Source organism: Anabrus simplex, chromosome 1, assembly GCF_040414725.1.
Source record: "Anabrus simplex isolate iqAnaSimp1 chromosome 1, ASM4041472v1, whole genome shotgun sequence".
Classification (NCBI taxonomy): domain Eukaryota; kingdom Metazoa; phylum Arthropoda; class Insecta; order Orthoptera; family Tettigoniidae; genus Anabrus; species Anabrus simplex.
In genome coordinates, this window is record NC_090265.1 from 1,050,070,899 (window position 1) to 1,050,091,177 (window position 20,279).

General features: G+C 39.2%; 1 protein-coding gene across 1 annotated transcript in view; it reads left to right on the forward strand.

The window, feature by feature from the left end:
- The window catches only part of LOC136875962 (uncharacterized), a 186,562-nt gene extending 166,520 nt beyond the window's left edge, over window positions 1-20,042 (forward strand). Inside the window, exon 4 of the mRNA XM_067149595.2 lies at window positions 19,785-20,042. Coding sequence (XP_067005696.1) covers window positions 19,785-19,811 — 27 coding nt within the window. The 3' untranslated portion in view covers window positions 19,812-20,042. The remainder of the gene's footprint in view (window positions 1-19,784) is intronic.
- Window positions 20,043-20,279: the final 237 nt, after the last annotated feature.

Genomic DNA, 20,279 nt, shown 5'->3' on the forward strand with positions numbered 1-20,279 from the left:
CATGTTCTATTTTGCAGATAAGAGAATTAAGAGAAGGAAGAGACATTGGAGCAGATGCATCCTGAAGAAGGTCAGTGATAGTTTGACAGTAATTATCCCAATTAGTATGGGAAAAACGACGAGTTGGAGGGGGATGTGGGAAGGAGCATGGTGTCTATGGGTAGTGATACCTGGAAGAGTAATGAGGACAGGAGCATGATCATTGCCAATGGGAAGGCATTTTTTGGATAGTAGGGGAGGTAGCCAAGGAAGGGGAAAGAATCAGGATATCAGGAGTGGTGTTGTGGGAAGAGAAGGTGTGAAAGGAGAAAGGAAAAAACATGCCTCGGAGGTGGTCACAGAGAGCGTTAAATTTCAGAGACTGTCTGGGCATGTAAGAATTGATATCAGCAGCAAGGATATAATCAGGAAATTTAGAATCAAGATGTTTAATAAAATTGGAAGCAATATATGAATGAGATGTTAAGTATAAAGTTGTGACAACGAAAGATTTGGAAGGAGTGAATATTTCAAGAATAATATATTCAGTATAGTAGTTAGGGAAAGGCAAAAAGTGTTGTTGAAATGTAAGCAAGTGTCGAACGCCTATGGCGACGCCATCGTGCGTTTCATAGAGACGGACACCTAAATAGAGGGTATAATTTCTGAATTGTGGTTTGTGGAGGGGATTCAGAAATGTCTTGTTAAGAACAAAGACATCCGGGGTATATTTGGAAAGGGAAAGGTCAAATAGCGGATGGTTGGCATTGAGATAGCAGAGATTGGTATAGTATATCCGCGACATTTCACTATATGAAGTTGGACACACTCAAGGGAAAGAATACAAAATACATCCTATTCCCCGAGTATGCCACATCCATGTGAGTGTTAAGAATCAATCGTGCTGCTAACTGAACCTGGGCAAGGATATGAGAATGGTGGAAAGGAAGTATGTTCTGAAGTACCATTGTCAAGGAACAAATAATATTTTCAGAACTAGGAGGGGGTAAGGTAGAGAAGGAGGCAGGGGTAGGGAGATCCGGGGAAGTGACGGGCATGATGGTTTTGGGTTTGAAAGTGTCAGGAGTGGGTTTTGCCTTACACTTATAACTGAAAGCAGGATGAGGAAGGGTGTAATTAACACATTTAGGGCTGGACTTGTTGGAACATTTGTGGGTGACATGTTCCTCGCTGGAGCAGATAGCATATACCTCTGGTTGTACGCAAGCAGTACCTGGTGGATGGTCATATCGCTGACAGCGAGCACACCGGATGAGTTGCGGTGGTGGAGAACGAGATGGTTGAACTCGATGACGACCTGCATAAATCATGTCACTGTCACGGAGAAGAGTGTCGAGAGTGGCCACATCCCTGGAGAGGATCCAGACGAGCAATGTTGGTCCCTCGGTGTTGCGGATACGCACCACCCGGTAGATTTGGTGGCCCTCCAATTGTAATTGGGCCGCTATTTCATCGTCCGTGTACTCTCGTTCTACCCCGTAGGCAACTACGGAGAGGACAGGGGCTGGTCTGGAAGGTGACTCTGGTCGTCAAGCCGGTCACTGCTGAGTGATATTGGTGGCCTTGCAATGCATGCCAAGTTGGTGGGTTCCAATGTTGGAAATAAAGTGGTTGTAGAAAGGGCGGATGGTTTTAATGTTGTACCCTTCACGGGTCCATTGGAGTTCCAGCTGAAAGTCAGGAAGATTTGGAGTAAATTTAGCAATTGGTTGGAAAATATGCCAAGGATTGGACTTGCCAAGATCAATGTTTGTCAGTTTGATAATTAAATTGAAAAAAAGAAATAAAGTGGTTCAATTTATTCAATACAAGGAAAATAAGAAATGTAATGTTACATTCTTATTTGATTAAAAGCGGTACCGGTTTTGACCTCTATTCTGGGTCATCATCAGCCGATTAAATAAAAAAAATCTATCAAGATACCCATGCTTTGCTACGGTATTATACTGAAATGTATAATTGAATGTTTAACGTTTTATATATAATCCGCCGAAATTTGCGATCTGACTAGTTTTCTGAGAGAATCTGCAAAATTCGCGATCTGACTCATTTTCTGAGAGATTACTGCAAATTTCCTCCCATTCTTCAATCTTTCTTTTCAGCAATCGATTTCATACTTCCCGGGCTAGGTCCAGGTATTCCACCAGGTCAGTTGGGTCCCTAAATCTTTGCCATCTTTTCCTATACGCATTTTTAATATGGATCAAATCCTTGAGGAGATCCGGCGTGGTGTCTTCTTGGGTGCCTTGGCAGTACTGAACCTGTGGCTGGACTGCATTCGTAGTCATTACCCGGCCAGGACCCATTTGCAGCACGGTCCGCACATTTGGACGATGGTCCAGAACATTATTATTATTATTATTATTATTATTATGCACCCCGCAGCAAGATGCAAGACCTCTACTTGGCGGTAAATTACATCTGCTGCCATTGACATTGCTAACAATGTGACCAGCACCATAGTCGCGCGTAGGCAAGTGCGCTGGATTTCTGGTGATACGAATGATATACTTCCATGCATTATTGACCTTATTATAGAGGTGAACAACTGAACGGTCAATATCATTCCTATTGTTTATTTCAAATGTGTTTAAATTTTTATTTATATGCCAGGAGAATCTACTGTAATCTGACTTTAAGTTCTCCAAAGGAAAAGATGGCTCTTGAAAACAAACCCAGGAAAGATTAAGAATGATTAGTTTATGATCAAAATCAAGTACATTAAGAACAGTGAAATCAATTGGTCTCAACTCCTTTTTCACCCCACCGCCGTTAAGTTGATTTACTCCCCCCCCCAAAAGGAAGGCATGTTTCTTTATGTTTAAAGGAGATTCCAAATACCAATGTTTATGTCTGTTACCTTCAGTTTTGAGATATAAGTATCCCCATAAAAATAATTCACCTTTCTCACTTCCTTTCACACTCCCCTCCCCCTCCCCCTGTTACGTAACTTTTCTGAAAAAATACTTGTTTCTTTATTAGGAAAGGATCTTAAATACCAATTATCATGACTGTAACTTCTTCAGTTTTTGAGATATGTGTCATAAAAGTAATTCAACTCCTTTCCACCCCTGCGCCCCAAGATGATTTTTTCCCCCAAAAATGTGTTTTCTCTGTTTTTAAGGAGATCCAAATACCAATTTTCACGTCTGTAACAACTTTAGTTTTTATTAGATGTAAGTGTCATCATACAATTAATTCAATTAATTTTTCAATTCTTTCACCCGCCCCTTTCATTGAATTTTCTGAAATCAAAGGAATACGTGTTTCTTTACTTTTAAAGCAGATTCCAAATGCCAATTTTCACATCTGCAACATCTTTCATTTTTGCGATAATAGTATCTTCATACAAATAATTCAAGCACTTTTTCAATCCCCCCCCCCCCCCCCGAAGTGGATTTCTGAAAACAAAAAATACGTATTTCTTTATTTTTGAAGGAGATTCCAAATACTTAGTTTCACATCTGTAACAGCTTCATTTTTTGAGCTATCAGTAGCCTAATGAAAAGAATTAAACCCCATTTTCAGTCATTTTAACCCCCCACCTAAGTGTTTTTTCCAAAAACAAAAATACAGGTTTCTTTATTTTTAATAGGGATTAAAAATACCATTTTTCACTTCTGTAACATGTTAGGTTTTTGAGATATACTGTAGACATGCTCATTTTAAAATTTCACCCCCTTTTTGGTTCCCCGTAAGTGGAGTTTCTGAAAACAAATCACCTGTGTTTCTTTACTTTTACAGGAGATTCCAAATACCAATTTTTACATTTGTAAACTTTTAAAGTTTTGAGATGCAGATGCATTCATTTTAAAAATTTCTAAATATTCACCCCATTTGTCACTCCTATTTAAGCCCCGTTAATTGGATTTTCCAAAAACAAAAAAATACATGTTCCTTTATTTTTAAAGGAGATTCCAAATACCAATTTTCAGGTCTGTAACATCTTCAGTTTCTGAGATATAAGTATCCTCATTAAAGGCATTCAACCCCTTTTTCACCCCTCCTAATGGGATTTTCTGAAAACAAAAAATTACATGTTTATCTATTTTTAAAGGATACCAATTTTTACATCTGTAAACTTTTAAAGTTTTGAGATATAGATACACTCATTTTAAAAATTCACCACCCCTTTTCACCCCCTTAGCAACAGAATATCCAAAATCCTCCCTTAGCGAGCACCTATATTGTCGTATGAATGTATCCCCAAAATTTCATTTCTTTATGTCCAGTAGTTTTGGCTCGGCGATGATGAGTCAGTCAGTCAGTCAGTCAGTCAGTCAGTCAGTCAGTAAGGACAAGTTATTTTATATATATAGATGCATAGGAAAACAATAGGTAAAGGATAAGTCTTTCACTAAAAGCAGTTCAAGAAGTACTATAACACTATAGGGATTAGCACTGCATGATGTAAGATCCTAAAATCCAGAAGAATTTCAAGATCAGTCATTTAAATGAAGCAAGGTGCAAGTTCTTGAAGAGTAGCATAACATACGTAATGTCCGGCACTGTGCTTCAAAATGTTTATGAGAATTGGTGAACAGTTCCATGAACAAGCCTGCAAATACTATTAGGCATGAAGTTATAATGCAATTTAAATAAATTAGTCCTAAAATTATACAGACATTTGGTTCGATTGAAGTGGCGGAGGTGAGACTGGCACTCCGTTGGCGGACTGTTGGGAGAAGAGCTGGATTCCTTGTCACTTGGGCATAGTTACGTACATTAGATGGCATGTATGGAAGGGGGTTGATAGATGGAGGAGTCAGACTGGCCAGGGGATACCCAGTCAATGTAAAAGGTCCCAGAAGTGGAGCATCGACATGGAATGGTTGTTCTAGAACAGAGCCAACAGAAGGGGACCTGGTATAACACGACCCAGTAGATGCTGGCTCAGCACGGCGCTTCTTACGGCCAGAAATCAAACTTGGAGATCCTGTATCTAGTGGTCAAAGCTGTTTTCCCATGTCGCTGGATTCCATTTCGGACTCAGTGTCTGAAGAATGCCTACTCATGATGAGGATGGACGATAACTTCTTTCAGAAAATGGACTTAACATCATAAAAAGAGCGTCCTGAGGTGAAACCTCACTGCAGCTACTCGGTCTGCCTGAAAGTACATTGGTTTAAAGAGCAATAAACTCTCGTGCTTTTGTTGGGCGTAGGAGCTACAGTTGGACTGTAGGTTGAAGCGATCTACAAGTAGTTGTCCACCATGGATGTTTGTTCTTTCTGACCACTGAGATGGGGGTTGTCACTGCATCTATTAGTGCCTTCTGTAGTTGGGGCCAATCTCTTTTTGTGTTTTTAGCCAGGGTTTTGGTGAAGTTACTTTTGTCTTCGAAACCGACTTTCAACCTATTAGGTCGTGTTGCGTACATTTAGTACACGTTGAAGAGATGTTAAGTACAGAACAAAAATGGCCAACCAGACACCAGTGGGATCCAAACCCACAACCTCCCGATTTTTATATTTGAGCTTGGCTGGATTGAACCTTGGAATTCACGACTTGATGCAGTGGTTTTCTCTGCTTCTTTTAACACATTGGAGATGCCACTCTTAGAAACTATGGGTGCGCTAATTCATTGCTGCTGATGGAGCTCGGAGAATCTACGGGCACGATTTCATTGTAGCTAAAAAATTGTAGTTGCCGTTTCAGTGAGCTATGACTTCATTACGATACTGTTGAATGCTTATATAAGCATAAAATATACTAGTTATGAGCATAAGTCGAGAGCTCTTCTTTCAAGGCATTGATAACACAGCCACATTCCTACATAATATAAGGCTGCGTCATCGTTAACTCTCAGCTGTGAAATGGGCGGGAAAGTACGTATGCTACATGCGGACAGGAAGAGTGTGTGTTCGAGAGGCAGGCTTGTTTGTGTAATTCTTGTGAATATTTAGCATGTCTAATTCAAGTGTACGAAATTTCGACAACGACTCCATAATGGATGTTTTTATGGAAGACACGATTTCTGAAAATGAGGATGAGGATAACAATTACACACTAAGTGAACATGATGATTCTGCTGCTTCAGGCTAGTAAATGTAGAAAATGAGATAATTTCAAATTGGTGTGAAGGGTAACATAGTTATAAATAGCTTCTTTGAAGTGGGTTCTGTAATACTGTTTTATACCGCTTCCTAAAAATTTGGGTGTTTCCCGTGTACCTGCAGCAACTCGATGCAACCCCGTCATCAAACAAAGAACAGTGGGAATGCAAATTCCTGGTTGTAAACAAGGATACCAGTGCCAATTGACTAATTAGGTTAGAATCTGTTTTAGTGTGTTCCAGTAGATGTGCCCTCAAAGTCAAATTTCAAAATATTAACCGAACTGGCATCCATAGATGCATCAGATTTTGTTTGTTTGTAAAACATATTATTTTCATAAATTTATATTTAAAAATTGCTGCACTATTGTGATAATTAAAACTCATTTCTGTGTAGAAGAAAGTGTGATCTTTCTATGTATTTCAAAAGTTGTTATCATCATGGCTTACCCTAGCATTGAAAAATTTTCACAAACTGTTAAAAATCCTGGGATTTCTGGAGGGTAGCACATTCAAATATGGCCTCTCCAATGTGTTAAGGATGAAATTGGTTTTGATAAAAAAAAGATAGTGGTCTGAATCACTGTTTGCACTTCTCAATACTTTGACCTTTAGCACATCCTTGCTGTTCCTTCCACTGATGGCTACATGGACCAGTTGGAATTCCTGAAGCTTTGGGTTAGGGCATCTCCAAGTCATGGCTTTCCTAGGAAGGCATTTGAAAGCTGTAGATTTGAGGACTAAGTTGTAATTTCTGCACAGGTCAGTCAGCCTTTCTCCATTCCTATTGGTCCTCTTGTGGGCTGAGTATTCTCCAACTACCTGTTTCTTGAATTTTCTCTCTTTGCCAATCTGGGTATTAAAGTCTCCCATTAAAATAGTTGTGTGTTGCTTTGGGATCTGGTCCATTGTCTCTTTGAGTAACCTCCAAAAGCTTTCCATATTTTCAATATCTTTCCTTTATTATAATAGAAAATTATTTATTCATTCATATACGAGGACGGTTTGAAAAGTTCTCGGAATCACCGCTAGATGTCAGTGCTAGAGCAACAAGGTTCCCGCGCAATAATCAAACATCCTTTGTGAGTGAACATGTGGTATGTCAGTGCTCTAGCTGCAGGAGTGTGGTAGTGACGACTCTTTGTTGTGTTCCCGCATAGTGATTTGTGACAATGGAAAAAACTGAGATTCGAGCAGTGATTAAATACTTTGTATCGTCGCCATAAGACCTATCTGTGTCGGTGCGATGTAAAGCCCCTAGCAAAAAAAAAAAAAAAACGTTGTAAAGAAAGGTATGAAAGCAAAGGAAATTCATGCCGACTTTCAGAACACACTGCGGGACTCTGCTCCTTCATTTTCAACTGTTGCCAAGTGGACCAGCGAGTTTAAATTTGGTCGGGAGAGCTTGGATGATGATCCGCGTAGTGGACGGCCAAAAAGTGTTACGACCCCAGAATTTATCGCAAAAGTGCGTAAAATGGTCATGGAGGATCGTCGACTGAAAGTGCGAGAGATTGCTGAAGCTGTAGGGATGTCTTCTAAGCAGGTATATTGTACTTTAACCGAAGAATTGGGTATGAAAAAATTATCCGCAAGATGGGTGCCGTGGCTCTTGACATTGGACAATAAACGCACCAGATTGGAAATGTCCGAACAAAGTCTGGCCCGTTTTCAGTGCAACCAACAAGATTTTTTGCGCCGGTTTGTAACTACAGATGAAACTTGGGTCCACTACTATACACCAGAGACAAAACAGCAGTCAAAGCAGTGGAAACATGCTGATTCACCACCACCAAAGAAAGCAAAGGCAGTGCGTTCGGCTGGAAAGGTCATGGCCTCAGTTTTCTGGGATGCAAAAGGCATTCTGCTGATAGATTATCTTCCTACTGGTCAAACAATTACGGGGCAATACTATGCAAACCTCCTAGACCAACTACAGGGAAAGATACGCGAAATAAGCCTGGTTTGGCAAGGAAAAAGGTCATCTTTCATCAGGACAACGCTCCACCGCACACAAGTGTTATAGCCATGGCAAAACTTCATGAACTGGGGTACGAATTGTTGCCACATCCACCTTATTCAGCTGATTTGGCATCATCAGACTTTCATCTATTCCCCAAGCTGAAAATTTTCCTCGGTGGACGGAGATTTTCTACAAGGGAAGAACTGACAGCCAAATTGGAGAGGTATTTTGCAGGTCTGGAGGAATCTCATTTTCGAGATGGGATTAAGGCATTGGAACATCGCTGGACCAAATGCATTAGTCTACAGGGAGACTATGTTGAAAAATAAAAGCAGTTCCACCGAGGTAAGATACTTAATTCTAGTACATTCCGAGAACTTTTCAAACCACCTACGTATGTTTCAGGAACATTGTGCATTACCTTCATCAGTGAAGTCCAATCAAAGAATAAAAAACAATATAACACTATCTTTTGTTTAGCCTAAGATTTAATGAAGTACACTCTATAACAAAAAAAGATGCACCGGAAAGGCGTTGTCCGATTGTAAGGAAATTACATATACAAAGACATTTGAACCGAACATGCAAATGATTACAGTTTTGTGTCCAATGAATGAATAGCGGGAGCTCCCGCGCATCCGAACTGTGCATGCATCAGGTGTATATAAGGTGTGATTCTGAAGCGTGTACTCAAAGTAGCTGTTGCATTCAACTGCGATATCTTAACGTCGGTTTTAAGAATGCCACGCCGAAGGATTCGTGCTCATTACTAGCAGATTTCAGAGTTTGGAAGAGGTCGTGTGATCGGATTGAAAGAAGCTGGTTGATCGAATCGAGCTGTCACGGGACATTTGGGCTGAAGTGATGCGGAGATCAGACGATGCTGATAAGCGCGGGTCAGCAACGGCAGGCATCAGTGTCAGGATGGAAGAGGTCGACCAAGGGCCACAACAGCACGGGCAGACAGAGCGATTCCCAGAACAGCTGTCACAGCACTGGAGTCATCGTTATGAACGATCCAGCGTGTGACCCGCACACGTGTCCACCATGACCATCAACAGACACCTGAGCGAAAGGAATTTGCGCTCGCACCGCCCGTTACGCCATTTACCACTCACGCCTGTTCACCGTCAAGCCAGATTACAGTGGTGTCGCTCTTGAGCAATGTGGAACTGCACTGACAGGGGACATATAGTTTTTAGTGAGGAGTCCCATTTCCAATGGTGCTCTGACGACAACCACAGACGTGCTTGGAGACGTTCAGACCAGCGTGAGGATCCTGACTTGACTATCACACGTCACACAGACCCACAACAAGGGATGATGGTCTGGGGTGCCATCTCCTTCGATAGCCGGACCCCTTTGGTAGTCATTCCTGGCACACTGACAGCACAGCGGTACGTTGATGACATTCTACGGCCGGTTGTGTTACCGTTCCTTCAGCGATATCTAGGCCTTACTTTCCAACAGGATAATGCCCGTCCGCACATGACACGTGTTGCTATGAACTGTCTTCAAGCTTGCCTTATCCACCCTTGGCCAGCTCGGTCGCCTGATCTCTCTCCCATAGAGCACATTTGGGATGTCATGGGAAGGCGATTGTGAACATCCCCGGAATGTTGCCGATTTAGCCCAACAGCATGAGAGAATTTGGCACAAAATTCCGCAGGACACCATCCGGGAACATTATCTGTCTATGCCACATCGAGTGACAGCTTGCATCCAGGCCAGGGGTGGACCAACACCTTATCGACGTCCTCACTTTGTAATGCTCTAACTCTGCAATAAATCATTCAATTGTTCTGCACTTTTGTTCGTTTGTGTTTCTATGCCTGTTCCTCACATCCACTGATTTTTATCACCATCGGACAATTCCTTCCTGATGCGTCTTTTTTTGGTATACAGTGTATATATATATATATATCATAATTCACCATATCAGTGAATAAACAAACACTAGTGAAATATTATTAAAATTACCATTACATAAAATTTTAATATTTTGATAATGTTGAATGAGAATACCTAAATAAATTTAAGATCTTCAAGATTTTTTTTGTTTTGTTTGTTTGTTTGTTTTTCTTCCTTAAATGATTAAATGCTATTTTATGCATTTCATTTAAACTTGATTCAAATAATTTTTTTGAGCAAAATAAATTTCTAATTCTAAAACATTCATGAATTTTCTCTTTTTGGCCGAATGTATTAATTCCATGTCATTACAAATGTCTGTAAATTTATGATTCTTTTCAACCAAATGCTCTGCCATTGCCAAATATCTCTGGTACAGAGAAGAGGGGGTAAGAGTGGCACCCATGACATTGGAGCTCGACTCAATAGGAATGCTAGTAAGACGTATCAGTAATTCGATTTGGATAGACAATTTCATAAGTGACAGAATTATTTCTATTACTGTAGAATAGTGATTTTGCAAGTGAATTTGTAATTCTAAACTTCAAAGTAAATGCAAATAGACATTCATATGAGGCACAATGCTAGGATTGTAATTCAAAGACAATATTGAACTTTGATTATCTGCTAGTGCAAAATAATTAACAGGTTAAATAGTTTTTAAATATTTGAGTGAATATATGAAAATGAACTTTAAATCATTGAACATTAATGGTAAAATTGAGACCTTTTACAAGTGAATGATAGCATATTTTGCTGATATTTTCATGTCATTCAAATATTATACCAGCAAAAATGGAAAACATATTAGTTGTTACAGAAGCCTTAAAGGTTAGTTTGAATGAAAGGATCACCGAATCCAACACTAATTTAGGACACCAAATAACTGAAACTAATGCTGCAACCAATGCTAACTAAGAAGGTCGCATGGCTCATCTTAATGAATCTAATACTAATCTAGGAAAAGGCATCACTCAGCTCAGGGAATCTAATGCTGCAACCAATGCTAGTATCACTCAACTGACTGAAACTGTTACCGGTACACAAATCCAGAAGGGGACTGTCAATAAATTAGCAGAAGTTAATGTCAATGTAGAACATAGGCTTGTTTAAGCTGGTACTGAAATAAAATATGATTTAGCGAGTCCAATACAAAAATGGATTTTAAGTTCACGGAAATCAATGAAATACTTACACGTGACTGAGAAGCCACGAGGGAAAATATTAAAACCCAAATATTATCTGTGCACTAGTGATGTGCGCGAGTGATGCCTGGAATCGCGGTACTCGATTCTTTCGAGTCCAGGCTCGGACTCGCTTCGCTTGCGAAGGCTCGATGATAGCATGACGTCACACGTTCGCTCACTCGCCGGCTCGTAGATGGATGAAGCATGCGTACAAGCGGTCGCTGAGGGTTTATGGGATTGCGACAGCGCGGTACGATATGAAAAAACTGAATGGATGCGGAAAAGGAATAACCTAAATTTGATAATTACTTGAGAACGATAATAATACCACTTAATACGCATAATAAGATATGAAAATATCCGTTTACGGCGTCTCGCACACACTTCACTGAATATGCCATCTATTCTAATATTGATAATATAGCTTATCTGGCCTTCATAGCCCAACTTGGCCGGTTCGATACTGGTTTATTCCGGTAGTATTTGAAGGTGCTCAAATACGTCAACCTAGTGTCGGTAGAATTATTGGGACGTAAAAAATCTCCCGGGGGACTAAATGCGGTACCTCGGCATCCCCGAAAACCATACAAATGTACGTACTTGGACGTAAAAGTTATAACATTATTATTATTATTATTATTATTTCAAATCCCTGTCACGGTATGTATGTTGTAATTAGTGTATTTTAAACATGTGCTATTTTTTTATTTTTTTTGCTAGGGGTTTACGTCGCACCGACACAGATAGTTCTTATGGTGACGATGGGATAGGAAAGGCCTAGGAGTTGGAAGGAAGCGGCCGTGGCCTTAATTAAGGTACAGCCCCAGCATTTGCCTGGTGTGAAAATGGGAAACCACGGAAAACCATCTTCAGGGCTGCCGATAGTGGGATTCGAACCTACTATCTCCCGGATGCAAGCTCACAGCCGCGCGCCTCTACGCGCACGGCCAACTCGCCCGGTAACATGTGCTATTTGTAGACTATAGACGGTATTTCTGCACACATTGTATTGCTTCGCTACTGGTAAATTATATCTCATGTAGCCATTATGCATATACACGGACGTAGATGTGCTAATATGATCGGTAGTATGACAGATTTATTGTAACCATAGCCTATTGCTAACCGTGCCAAAGCCTACAATCGTCCGGGGGAACAGGTGAATTACAGCAGTTTATATGTACATCTTACTTTCGGCAGATATAATGTCGGGTATTAAGAAGAGGCGTCCAGAATGTGACGTACGTTCACGCAGCAAATCAGCGGACAGAACGTCATTCTGTTCTAGCTAAACAGCTGACAGTTTGTTAGTAAGTCACAACCTTTAGTGCCTATGATGATGATAATAATAATCACAACAATCGAATTATTGACGACCGATGACTGAACAACATCAATCATCAGCAGCAAACATATTGCACTCCACACCACAAAAATATTCTGTGGGTGACCCTGAATGCCGTGCACTCCAGTACAGTAGATTTTAGTTCTAAGGCATGTCCACAGATAGCGACACCAGTATGCTTGGACTCGAGTCTGGAGTCGAGTAATACCGATTCTAAGAGCACATTACTCGATTCTACTCGATTCCGTCGCTAGCCCATCACTACTGTGCACCTTTTATGGATAGATTTGCACCTTGGCAATCTTCGAGATTCGTACTGGCAACCTTTGAAACACAAACTACGAATTGCTTATGCATCGCTGTGTGACATCTGGCGTACCCTTTACATACTAGTACTGTTGTTATTTACGCAGCAAAGCCAAACTATAGAATTCACTCTAGGAATAAGATTTGCATTGAGAAATGTTATATAATGTTGTATAATGTGTGTGTGACACAGTTGTTAGCTTATGATAACAAAGGTTTAGCAAAATTCATATCGATCGATCATATTATCGATTCAATTCTGATTTCATTTCCATTCAGTTGGCAGTACTACTGGAACTGGAATTGCTCCCTCCTTACTCCTCAAACCCGTACACAAATCTATCGATAAAAAGTGCGCAGATAATAGTAGAGGACTTGAAAGCTGCGTTTCCTACTTTTCAACAGATTATTAAAGAAGTAGAAAGCTCAAGGGCAGACTTCAAGGAGTCTCATGAAAAGTTGTCACTAGCACAAGCTAAGATAGGTTCCATTCAAGACAATATCAATGATTCCTTCAAAATCAATTTCAATAAGGCAAGTAACAAAGTTAACCTGTTGAAAACTCAGAAAGAAGAAACTGATAAACATTTCAAGTCCCAATTAGATAGCGCCCATACTCAAATTACTCGTATAGGTCACAATGTAATAGAAGTGAAACAGGACCTCGAAAAAGAAGTAAAGGAAGTCGAAAATTCAATACGAGGGCAAGTCAAGACTGTTAAAAGTTGAACTGCAAAGGAAAATTGAGACACTTAAATATCAGAGTATCTCAGAAAAGGACGCCTTCTCATCCAATTTCCAAGGAGTTCGTGGGAAAATACCTAAAATTTCTTCAGTGATGAGGATATTGGAAGATAAACCAGAAAAATTTTCCAGGAAGGAGGAGTATACAGCAAAGGAATTTCTTCTTAATGTAGAAGAATATTTCCAGAAAAATCGCGTAAGTCCCGATCATTAGTTATGTATGGCGTCCAGGTTATTAGAAGGATGGGTGTTAACATGGAACACTGCTTTTAAATTTAATATAAGGATTTACAATTAGTTTAAAGAGGCACAAATCAAAAGCTTTTGGAATGCCAAAACTCCAACATTTAACTCATTCACTGTTGCGGTCGAGTATATTCATCCTCCGCGAAGTGAGCCATCAGTGCTGCGGTCGGGTATACTTGTCCTGAAATTTGTGCCATCAGTGCTATGATCAAATATATTTGATCTGTCTTGAAACATTTGTATATCTTCCTGCCATCTATTAGCTAACCTTAGAACAACTTAGTTACCTTTCTATTTGCATATAGCATGTAGTATAAACGTTTTCCTTTTGTCACCACATGTAAACAAATACTCTAGTGTTTCCATCATGGCTGGCGCTTATGATCATAACATGCGCCCAGAGGATATTCTACTCTTTTAGAGGAGATAGAGTCTTTTGTGCATTTCAACAGTGACAGTATTGATATTGAGGATATCAGTGAAATGATAGAAAGTAATAATAACGTTGACAGAGGTAATGATTTGCTGCCAGAGAGATGAAGAAATTACACTGACCTAGGGCTGACCATGTAGTCGGATGACGACTTTACGCCGAAGGCGTATGCATTTCAAGCGCCAAACCTAGCTATAATACAAAAATAAATGGTCTGTTACTGGACATTATAAATTTTCAAGCTTACTCATTCCTGATTGCCAGCGTTTGTCCCTAGTGTGCTGTTGGGCTAATCAGTTGGTAAATAGCACACCCACCAAGACGCATGGCTAGTGCATAATCATTCGGGAAAAATATTTTATGTTCCCTATGTGAATCAACACCTGTATGCAACCTAGCTATGTCAAATAATAATTTGACCCCTGAATGCCCTGAAATGGATTATTTCGGGATATTTGTGGATGAAGAGACGTCAGCGAGAGTAGCGGACAAAGCAAACAGATTTTATAAACAGGCAGTTATGACAATAACCGCCCTACATTTATCAATATTGTGTGTTTAATTTAATCTTTCTGCTGTTAATCGTGTGTATGGCTTGGCATTGTGCATAAATATAATAGGCATAGCCCATAATGTAAATGAAAATTTCTAAGCATCTTCTTAATGGATGAAATTTTTTTCCACCTCATGTGGAATCGAACCTTGGATCCCGAACATGAACTGTCTCCAACACTGTAGGAACAAACTGGTGAGTTATAATATCGTCTCCAAATGTTATTCTGTAGTTAATGCTTGTATTTTATGTTTAAATTGGTGATAATATTTGATGAGGTTATTGAATGAACCTTACTGGGGTCGCACCAGCCTGTCAGAGAATTCATCAGCAAAAAGGTTAATTAAACTCCAATTATATTTTTGGAAATATAACACAGCTGTAAATTCTTCATGTTATTCTGATTTTCTGATTTTGTAATTAAAGAAGATGGAAATCTTTGATCATCCCCTACCGGAGCAAGAATTAATACAGGTGGTGACATTGCATTTTTCAGCGAATGTACAGGAAATCTTGGTAGCAGCCAATGTGTAAGATCTGGAACAGCTAGATGAAGTTCTGAAGAGGCTTGATACTGCCCATACTCAGAATTTTGCAAAAACCAAGCAAGGCAAAAGGTACTACAGCTAATCCTGTAGAAGTTAAGACCCAACTTAGACGGAACCTTGAACCTCAAGAAGTGAGGGAATTTCAAAGAGGCACACAATATCATTATAGAAGATTTAGGAGACGTCCATATGAAGGAAGGACACCATACCAATGTGAGCAAACTTGGAGGAAACCTACAAATACACCAAACAATGATAAAGATTCCCAGAGAAACAAGGAAATGCCATTTGGTCCTTGTTTCAGTGACGGTGAAATCCTGACATTCACCTCCCCGCAGTAGAAAGGGGGCAACGACTGCATATAAAAATGATAATTTTTATATGCAGGCGGCTAATGAATGAAGGGACCGATTATCTCCCGGTATAAGGAGATCCCCTATACCAAGTGCCAACAGTCTCTTTGAGAGTGGATGAGCGGGTATGGGTAAGGGCATTCTATTGTCCTGGGGACAAGAAATTGTTCCCAAAGGTGGAGGAACCAGTTAGGTCAACGGCATTGGAATGCAGAAGGCAACGGCAAACCACTGCATTAAAGATCCTGAGAGATATTCCGATAAATCCACATGGCATGGCTGCAACGTCAAGATCGGAGCTGGCCGTGTAGATCGTCTACCTCCATTTGGAGACGACGTCTTAAGTAGAAGAAGAAGAAGAAGAAGAAGAAGAAGAAGAAGAAGGCAAAAATTTGAACCAGATGGAGAGAGACACATGAATACGTTCAAAATACAAATAAGGATGAGGGGTTACCAGGCACTACTTCTTTGGAATACCAGAAAAACTTTAGGAGGAGAAACGATGTCTGAAACAAAACCTGAATAAAAGGGAGCAATAAAAGAAACCAATGATACAATAAAGAGATTGCCTAAAAACCCAGGTGGAGGAGAGATACTTTGTACTACAGCTATTAACTACTGGTATCTAGGCAATACAGAATTATTGTATGAAGACTCCATACTAGCACAACCAAAATTACAGCTTAGTCTTCCAGTCATAAACATTAAAATAAGCAACATCAATGTTACTTCTTTGATAGATTCTGGAGCTCAGGCTTCCCTAATTTCTGACAAATTGATAGAGAACATAAAGGGGGAAAGATGGTGTACTTACAATACCTGTACCCCAGGTGATAATAAAGGGAAATGTACCAGATAAAAGTATCAAATGCAAATTACAGGCATTGTGGAGTTTGAAATTGAAGGTGTACAATTTCAACCCAATATTAACTCAGATGAAGTTCAATGTCATATTGGGATCTGATTTTCTTGTAAAATATGGAGGAATAATTGATTACCCTGCCAATATGTCCACTCTGTAGAGTTTCAGTTGGTTAATTATGAATATGTGAGGAGCCAGTAATTTGATACCCCAATAGAGGAAACCGACGGCAAGATGAACGATGCTCCACCTATCAAAGATACTCAATATGACGGGAGTAGACTCGATGAATTGAGACCTGTCGAGGGCCAGGGATTGCCCGTATCGATGATGATTATGATGCAGGTTGTGATTATTTCACCTTTCTCACCAAAGCAGTTGAAAGCCCAGAGTTCGACTCAGAAGTGGCAGAGGCAACACAAGAAATCTTCAAGAGTTACCCAGACAAATTTAATGATAAACCAGGGGTTATTAAGGACTTCAAGTTTCATCTGAATGTTAAGGACAATTCTCCATATAAAAAGCGACCGTACCCAGTCCCTGAAAAATACCTGGATGAAGCTAGGATATTAATTAAACAAATGGAAAGTGATGGCATAATTTTAAAATGCGTCACTCCATTTATTAATCCCCTTGCTATTGTCAGGAAACCAAACAGCAGCCTACACATATGCCTCGATGCTTGGGCATTAAATGAAAGACTAGTCTTAGAATATGACTTTGGGATGTCATAAGGAAGTTTCATCTTGTGAAACTCTTTTCAATCATGGATATGACTTCATCCTATTTCCATATTTTGCTAGATGAAGATAACCGGAAGTTCACTAGATTTATGTTTGAAAATATCACCTATGCCAAATTTGTCCCCTCTTTTTAGGACTGTACGGGATTGCTTCTGTATGTACCAATGGTGCATACCAAGTGGAAAAATTAAACAGCAGTGCTGAGGGAATATTAAATGCTGCTAATCTTAAAAAATCCTTGGAGAGAGATATAGAAGATAAACAAAAAATTTGTTCCAATTTTCTTTCCCCTAAGCAGGAGGAAAATGAACCAGGAATGCTAGTACAGCACCCCAACTTGAAGTATTTAAAGCTTAAAATATTGCCCGTGTGATTAGCCAACCACAGTTGGTGAGGAAATAGCTCGGTGCTGGTCAGCCCACGACAGGCTACGTCATATAGAATGTTCTATAGTTCCATGCCTGATAACTCAATAAATAAAATTAGCATCATGATTTGGACTACATAACCATGTAGCCATTGCTAAATTGTGTATAAATATCAAGTCTCAAGCAAATCCATGGAAAATTGACAAAGGTATTGCAAGTTGAAGTTATAGGGAAATCTCGTGACTTGATCAGCTGATTTTATATAAATTAATGACCAGGAAACACGACAGAGTGTGATTCACAGCCTAGCTATGCTGGCTTACTGTAGGATGGTCCACAACAAAATTCTACCAGTGTGTTACTATGAATTTTGACAGAAATCCATTGTATAAAGGTGTCTGAATATTTTCAATCAGTTCATATTCCGAGTAGTGTACATCGGACTTGCATTGTTCAAGTTATATTAGAACTGTGCAATTCAACTTAGATTTTGGAACTGTGAACTCAAACTTACTTGAATGTCGAGTGCTAATCTTAGGTCGTCAATTTCCGAGTGTGATTCAAATTCTTTATTTCTTTCGAGTGGAGATATTGACAGTTAAAATTGAAATAATAAATAAAGAGGTTCAACCTATTCAATACAAAAGAATAAGAAATGCAGTGATTACATGCTTATTTAATAATAAGTAGAAGTGGTACCGGTTTCGACCCTAATCCAGGTCATCATCAGCCAATTAAAACATGAAAAACAATTAATAGGAAAAATAAAATAAAAGATCAAGTTCACTCCGGATCAGTAGAAGAGGCGATATAAAAATGACAGGGGCAGACACTGTAAAATTCAGAAGAAGTAAAATGTAAGTCACTTAAAAGAAACAGTGCGTAATTTTCTGAACAGCAGTATGGCACACGCAGTGTTAGGCAAAGTCTTATAATGTTTATGAAAAGCAGAGAATGGTTAAATGAGCTAGCTTGTATACACTGTCAGGCACAAAGTCAAAACACAATCGAACACGTACGCTTTTCATAAACATTATAAGACTTTGCCTAACACTGCGTGTGCCATACTGTTGTTCAGAAAATTACGCACTGTTTCTTTTAAGTGACTTACATTTTACTTCTTCTGAATTTTACAGTGTCTACCCCTGTCATTTTTATATCGCCTCTTCTACTGATCCGGAGTGAACTTGATCTTTTATTTTCTTTTTCCTATGCATTGTTTTTCATGTTTTAATCCGCTGATGATGACCTGGACTAGGGTCAAAATCGGTACCACTTCTACTTACTGTTGAATAAGAATGTATTCACTGCATTTCTTATTCTTTTGTATTGAATAGGTTGAACCTCTTTATTTTCTTTTTTAACTGTGATACTTTTCAATACAGAACAATGAAATTTTTATCTTTAAATGGAGATATTGACTCAGGATACCAGTGCATAAGACTAGAAGTTCATAAATACAGCTCGAAAGCTGATTAACATTTATTCTACATTAGAGTTGAATAGACTTAACCAACTGGCTTCAATGAAGAGAAATTAATTTCTTGTACAAGTAGTTGAAGGTCGTGACAATACTATCTGTAGTATTATACATAACAAAGTGGTCTCAGTAAACAAAACGTTATTTACCTTCGTAAATAAATACCCGATATTATCGCGTGTGAATGTAACTAAATTCACATTCTGTAAATATCAAGTGTCGTGTTACAATAGAATGTGAAGCGGAACTAAATTAATACTTCTGTACTTAGCATGTTGTAGTCTCACCAACTTGTAAATAATTCTGACAATAGTAGGTCATAACGAAACTTCTTATGCATATGTGTCCTCTTACTTCATGTACTTTGAAATGCACAAGTGAATCATTACTTTGAATTTATTTAAAACTGTGCCCAGTGAATTTTTCAGAACTGTACCAAGTGAATGATTTATTTTCAAAACTGTGCCAAGTGAAATGTTTCTTTTGAAAATCTTTAAAAACTGTGTCCATTGAATCTTGCTTTTGAATGTGCATTTGATCTGTTAACATTCAAACTGCAGAATAATCTCCTTATTTTCATTGTGCAGTTATAGTAAAGAAATGTTTGTGATAGATTCTATTGACATTGTTTCTTTATCCCCTTCATGGGAACCATTCAATTTAATTTCAAACTGTTCCAATGATCAGTCGAGTGTACGCGATTGTACCGAATGAGGGAGCCCTGGAACTTAGATTCCCAGACCGTTTACGATCTGCCAGAACTTCCAGAACTTCCAGTCGTCATGGGAATTCACGTGGTCCCATGGTACAGAGAGAGCTGAGCTATGGTGTGGGAAGGAGTACCAGCATTGAGGGACATCACCTGCCACAACACAAAGGACATTCACTTCTCTTTTCCAACTTTGGCTGTATTAAAGGTGATATGTAACTTGTCTTCTTTTATGAATAAACAAAGAGTTCAATTTAAATAGTTTGTTTTGAAAACCTCTCTCTCCGTACGCATTCCAACATGGATCGTACACACTTTGCATAAATCCGTGCTTTCCAAGACAGCTAAGTATGGGCGTTTCTGGTACAATATATAATAAATTAGAAAGCATTATACACACAATATGAAGTGTTTGTTAAAAAGTTTTTCCTTAAGAACATGATGAAAATTAAAATATAGGAGGTGGTGGTCGT